This window comes from Pteropus vampyrus, unplaced genomic scaffold, assembly GCF_000151845.1.
Source record: "Pteropus vampyrus isolate Shadow unplaced genomic scaffold, Pvam_2.0 Scaffold19, whole genome shotgun sequence".
Taxonomy (NCBI): domain Eukaryota; kingdom Metazoa; phylum Chordata; class Mammalia; order Chiroptera; family Pteropodidae; genus Pteropus; species Pteropus vampyrus.
Window position 1 is genome coordinate 1,345,140 of NW_011888800.1, and position 7,045 is coordinate 1,352,184.

A 7,045-nucleotide genomic window follows, 5' to 3' on the forward strand; every position below is an offset into this window, starting at 1 on the left:
GTGTTCATTGCAGCGTTATTCACAATAGCCAAGAAGTAGAAATCACCTAAATGTTCATCGACAAATGAATGGATAAAGACGGTGTGATGTGTATGTGTATATATACACAATGGAACATTTTTCAGCCTTAAGATGGAAAATCTGTCGCATGCTACAGGATGGATGAACCTTGAGGACATTGTACAAGTGAAATTAGCCAATCACAGAAAGACAAATACAGCATGATTCCACTTATACGAGGTGTCTAAAGTAGTGAAATTCATAGAAGCAGAAAGCTGCCAGGGGCTGAGGGGGAGAAGGAAACAGGGGATAGCTATTCAGTGGCCTAGAGTTTCCATTGTGTGGCATGAAAAATTCTAGAGATCTGTTGAACAGCAATGTGCATATAGTTAAAAAAAAAACTGCACTGTAAATTTAAAAATGTGTTAGTAGGGTAGGTTTCATGTTATTTTTCTAGTCTGTGGGGATAAAAGAAACCAAGAGAGCTTAGGACATATATCCATTCAGTGTCCACTGTGTTCCTACCATTTTAACGATTTTTGAGAAACCTGGTATTATTTCACAATTGGAAAAAGACTACATGGAAACTTTAAAAAGTGTATTTTGAAAGTCTAGTCAGAGGTAGACAGAGAATTTGACACAAAGAGAAAAGAGAATACAAATGCTTTGACTTAACAACTGTTTACTCCCCACCCCCCTTTTTAGGATACGGTACCACATTTCAAAAAACTCTTATTGTTTTAGTGGAGTTATAGGTTCAAGCATCCTCTTTCCAAATACCTGCTGTGCCAAGTCATTAGACAAAATTGCAAGGATCGCTAACTGTGGTGACATTTTTTCCACAGTTTAGCAGTGGTTGAACAGTGAATTGGGGGGTAGATTTGCTTGTTTTTCCCACTGACAGCCAATCTCAATCTCAGTCCCTCTCCCTCAGTTCTCCTGTGGCTCTCTTGCCTTCTTTTAATTAGCTATTAGAAAAACTAGCATTCGAACCTTGTCTTTTTCATGAGTAGAACGTGTTACCCATGGTTTCCAGAACCCTAACTGAATAGCTTGGAGAATGTTTAAAGAAATTTTTGCTACCCGGTGTGATCTTGTCATGAATTTGATTCCTGTGCCTCTCCTTGCCATTGATGTTTCTATCATAGCCAAGGTTGTACCAGTCACTATCCTGGACTTTTAAGAATAGATCTAGTTAATTCCCAAAGCCTTTCTTCTTTTGAATTTACTTTGCAATTACTTCAGGTGATGGTTGTATTCACCTTCTTGGTTCTTTTCAGCAATTTTACCAAAAAGATTTCTTAAATCACTGATCTTTACAAACTTCACAACAAAGGCCTTGATTGGCCTCAGTTGTCTCTGCATCTCCAGAGTCCAGAGCAGTGCCATAGCAGATACAGAGCAGATATTTATTGAATGAATGCATACATGGCAGAATATTTATATAAAACTTATGTGAATGTTTTTAATTTTATATTTGATTTTTAAAAATCACTTCACTTTAAATTTTTGAAATCTAAGAAAAAGCCAGAAATTGCATTTTTAAAAAAGATACTTGATTACACATAATCTCTTCCTCTTTTGCTTTTGCTTTCATAAAAAAATAAATAAAAATACCAAGTACCTTCTTTTGTATCTTAAAACTCTTGAAATTCTATATGCCCTAGAATCTTTTTCTAAGGCTAATATTGAAAAAAAAAGTCAGATTTTCCTTTTATTTTGAGGAAAGCTTGGTATTTACTGTATTTTAGGTCTAATTCTTATATAAAAGTAACCATTTTGAGCAGAGGAAGGAAAGACAAAGGCCTGACAATAAAGAAGGAAAGACAAAAGGCTGGCAATAAATAATTCCGAATCAGTTGATAGATAGGTATTTAGACAGTTTACACAATTAGACAAGCTTGGTTGGAACAAACTCATGTTATCTCTTATTGTTCAACCAACAAACAACTCAGCTAGTCTAGTACCAATATTACATGTAGGTCTTAGTTATGGTTTGCTCTTGTCTTCACTATATTTTGGTAAGTTGGTAGTACCTAGGTAGGAGGGAAGGCATAGCCGTTTAGTTTAATTTGTATTTTACCCAGGAAAGTGCATTTAAAAACATAAGATTTGGTGATGTTTTGAGTGCATGTCATATTGATTTCTGTAGCAGAGCCACAAGAGAAAAGATAACTTTTTTTCTCTTAGTTACCATTGTGTGATGTTATTAGGAACTGATGTGGCTTACTAGGTATAGAGAAACACAAAACCATGAAAAGCTCTCCATGGAACAGACATAACGACTGAAATAATTGGCAATGAGTTATTTGAAGTTTCTAAAAAATTGTAAAAGTTTTGATACACATATATATTATTATAAAAGGACAATTTTAAACAATTTAAAATTAAAGCTTCACATGCAAAGCATTGTATTGCTTATATTAATAATAGTACAAATATGAAGCAACTTGACTCTACAAACTGGAAAAATTTTTAAATAATTTATGTCAACAGCTATACTAGGTGCTTTACATACATTGTCATTTAATTTCTAGAATTAATGTGCAAGCTAAGTATAGTCAGCCCTACTGCATGACGAAGACGTTAAATTCCTGGTGGTTAAGTCATTTTTTCAAGGCCATGTCACTGATAAAACTGCTGAGTCAAAATCACACTGATCTTTTCCCTAAACCACTCAGCAGATGACTCAGCTGAGAAGAATGGAGGCTATGAAGAGACTTAAAAAGTAATGACATGGAAATATGCCAATGATAAGCCAAAAAGTTGGATATAAAATTGCGCTTATGTTGTAATTACAACTTAATTAAAATGTGTTTGAATAAAAAAATTAGAGTGAAATATTATAAAGATTTTAGTGCTCGTATTAGACTAGTAGAACTTGGAGTGGTGTTTTTTTTTTATTTTCTAAAATGTCTTAGCTATGCATTTTTTTTTTTATTTTCTAAAATGCCTTAGCTATGCATAAGGGTAGCTATGCAACCCTTTCAAATTAAAGGGTTGTTAAAATAGAGTGATTGTAGTATCAGTATAGCTCATCAATCAGAGTATCTAAAAATCTTACTGTTTTTGACATACTTCTGAAAGATTGTGTGTTTTTTTGTGTTAATTTTATTTTTAAATTCCAGATCATCAAATTATTGGATGGAAAACGATCTCAAACTGTGGGAATCTTGATATCTAGTTTGCATTTAGAAATGAAGGATATCCAGCAGGGTAAGTCTTCTCCATCACTTTTTTTCCCCTACTTTTAAAGTTTTTAGTATTTTTTTGTGAAAGATGTCAAACTTATAAAAAATCAAGATGCTATAGTGAATCACATGCGCCCACTTCCTAGCTACAAAACCATCTGCTCACTCTTATTGTACCTGAAGCTTCTCTACCAACTAGATTGCTATGAAGCCCGCAGTCATAATTCATCAGTTAAAAATGTTAGTATGTGGCTGAAAGATAAGGACATTTTTTTCAAGCATAACTCTAGTGCCATTATCATGCATTCAAAAGCATTTACAATGGCTTCTCAATATCATCAAATATGTAGTTCTAATTTCTCTGATTGTAGGCTCACTAATTATTCCTTTTGTTTACAGTTAGTTTGAGGATCCAAACAAATTTCATGCATTGCCTTTGCAGTGTCTCTCCGGTTTCTTTTAAACTAGAGGTTTCTATCATCCATCTTTTATTTTTCCTTTGTAATTTTTTTTTTTTTTGAAGAGACCACGTCACTTGTCCTGTGAAGTTTCCTATAAGATTTTGCTGATTGTATTGCCATGGTTTTATTTATCATGCCCCTGTGGTTCCTATAAACTGTTAGTTTGACCTAGAGACTTAATCTGAGTGGGGGAAGAATACTTCATGGATGCTACTGTATATTCTGTCAAGAAGTACATAATATCTGGCTGTTTCTTTATGATATTACTGGGCACTAATGATCTTTGCCTAAATTCATTATTTTATTAGAACTTTTCAAAATAATAATATACAAATTCCATCGTTTTCTCATTAGTTGGGATACTTCTATGGTGAAACACATTCCTTCATCTACTTGGTTGCATCCTTCTTTCTTAATCCCTTCTTTTTTTCAAATGATGCTATTTCAGCTTGGTTGTCTTTGGCTCAATTTGAAATGAGACATTTAAAGAGAGGAAATTTTACTTGTATATATGTTTTTTAAGTCCCTAGAAAAGTAGACTAAAAGCCATCTTATCTTTTGAAATGTCTTGCATGAAAACAATACTCTCTTTTCTCAGTAGTCAATTAAATGTAAATCTTTATTTTGACATGTTGCTGATATTTTCTGAGTGGTAATACAATCTCTTATAGATGGTTTCAGCAGAATTTAGCACGGATTTAACAGTGGAGAACCTCAAACCACACTGCCCTTCAGGTTTCAGTGTGCGTTACCTCAAAGTTATTTTTCTTTGGTACTCAGCAGAAGGCTCCCATAGATCCTGAACTAGAAGGAAGTTATGATATTTTCACATACTACTTTTCCTCTCAAAGGAGCTTTGTTAAGGGCTTACAATTTTGCTTTATTGCAAACATTAAAAATGCCACATAAAACTAAAAATATCCTGAATTAGATGATAGTCACAGAGTATTCAAATAAGCTATCTATTTTTAATATTTAAGCTTAATAGTAGAATTAAATACATGAGTATAAATATTAAACCTCCAAAAATGGTTGCTGTAGCTGATTTGAATTAAGGGCAGAAGGTAGTTAAAAAGATCCACCAACAAAATTAGAAAGGGATTCTTCCATAACTTTAGGTGTTAGGTCTTTTAGAAGAATTGAGTTTTGGGTAAACTCAAACAAGGAGACTGTGACACTGGGACAAAGGAAAAAATAAAAAATATATCAGCAGGGAACTTTATAGTTTTTCTGTCAAGGAGATTAATGTTTTTGATTCAGTCAGTGACATTAGAAGCTGTTCTTCAGCTCCGGTGGCCGCGTCTTGTCCTGAACAACAGTAAGCCTGATGGAAACCAAGTATGCTTGGTTCCATCATCATGACATATAGCACTATGGATATGAATCTTCACAATGGCAATAGCACCTTAGACTTTATTCAGTTCTTTTTAGGCATGTCTCCCTATAGTATATCAGATTGCCATGTGGGTAAAAGTCATTCCAGCCTTGTGATATTCCAGTTACCAACTTAGGGCCATAAACCTTCTTCCCATGGCATTCCAGCCTTGTTGGATTGAATGTTCATTGCGAGTTGAATAAGATAACCTTCTCCAATATTCTACTCCGAGCAAAAACGTGCTTACATAAAGCAGAAGTGAACTTACATTATAGCATTGGAAATGTCAGTTGTAGCATTATAGACTTCTAGGACTTGCGGGCACCATTTTAGTTTTCTCCTGCTTTAAGCACCCCCGTAATCCACCACAGAGTTGGCTCCTGAGTTCTAAAAAATCATCTCCATTCCATGTCTTCATTTCTTAATGCATTCCAGATGAACGTGGCAATATAACCTGAGCTTAATTTTTCTTTAGACTCATTTGACTGACACTGGCATCCGAAGGTCACTTAGGAGCTGGGCTGTGTCAGTTACATTTCATTCTGAGTCCATGTCTGGTCGTGAATGGAATGCACTTGGCCTTGTGTTGTCATCCTGATGAAAGGACTCCCTGTGCTGACATTGGTCTAAAACGTTTGTTTTAATGTAGGGTGGGGTGATGGGGGGCGGTTGGCTATAGTGAGATCTGATTGGGGCAGGCCAGTTGGTAGCCAGGCAGGGTCACACAGCAAGCACATCAACCCTGATGAAATGACCACAGTTCAGTAACTGTTCTTCAGCCTTCTGGTTATGTGTTCATCTTTGTCACTGCACAAAGACAGATAGATGTACTAACTTGCACTTTTTAAACTGACAAAGAGCTGATGTATAAACCATAAAGCCAATGTGTTTACTTAGAGAATTTTTCTAAATATTGATCATTTCTGTTCATCATTACCTCCATATCATTGTCTCTATTTGGCATAATATATATTTATTTATGCTGTTTTCCTTTTAGCTGTGATTGCAGCTTGGTCACTTAGATAATAGTTTGAGGTATTTCAGCTCATAATTACCTCTCACAGATGGATAATCCAGTTTTTACTAGTTCGGCTCTTAAAAAGCAACCTTGTTTTCATCATTTGTAAGGTGTGCACTTCTCCATTGTTTACTAGACACTGCCTATAATGTATATTCAAGAAGTGGAATTTGGGGGTTTTGTACCTCAAGGTCTTAATCTGCAAGTAGAGAGCCAATGTCTCTTCCTTTATGTCATGTTGCTTTTCTTCACTAAGAGTTTCTCTGATAATTAACCATTAGTTTACAGCTAATTCAGCTAATGTGTTATATAAAAGTCATTCAGCAAATGTTTTTTTAATTTAATTTTATTTAAAAATAGACTAAACCTTAGACTAGATTAAATCTGAATGTCATGTATTTCATTCCAGTGCATTTGGACAAAACTAACCAACTTCCTATCTTCCTTCCTTCCTTTCTTCCTTTCTTCTTTCCTCTCTCAATAAACATGTTTTGAAGGCCAGCTCTGTATATATAACGCATCGTGATGACCACCACACATAAGATCCAGACACTAACATTCTTGAGTGTTCACAGAATGGTGGGAGAGATGTAAAAAGCAGCCCGAGATTACAATAGGGTTGCCTATGGAATAATAAAGCAGTATCTTTTTTGTTTTATTAAGTTTATTGGAGTAACATTGGTTAATACAATTATATAATTTTCAGGTGTACATTATATTTTGACATCTATATAGTCTATTGTGTGTTTACCACCCAAAGTCCACTTTCCTTCGGCTACCATATATTTGATCCCCTTTACCCACTTCACGCTCCCCCTACCCTTCTATATTTGACCGCCTTTACCCCGTCTACCTCTTCCCTCCTCCCCCACCCTCTACCCTCTGGTAACCACTAGTCCATTGTCCATGTCCATGAGTCTCTGTTTGTCCTGTTCATTTGTTGCTTTTAGGTTTATATCCCACATATAAGTGATATCATGTGATTTTCAATTTTTTCAGT

At 35.0% G+C, this 7,045-nt stretch overlaps 1 protein-coding gene across 1 annotated transcript in view; it reads left to right on the forward strand.

The window, feature by feature from the left end:
- LOC105288774 (formin-1-like) overlaps positions 1 to 7,045 on the forward strand; it is a 230,833-nt gene that overhangs the window by 109,910 nt on the left and 113,878 nt on the right. Inside the window, exon 6 of the mRNA XM_011355145.2 lies at positions 3,129 to 3,216. Coding sequence (XP_011353447.1) covers positions 3,129 to 3,216 — 88 coding nt within the window. The remainder of the gene's footprint in view (positions 1 to 3,128; positions 3,217 to 7,045) is intronic.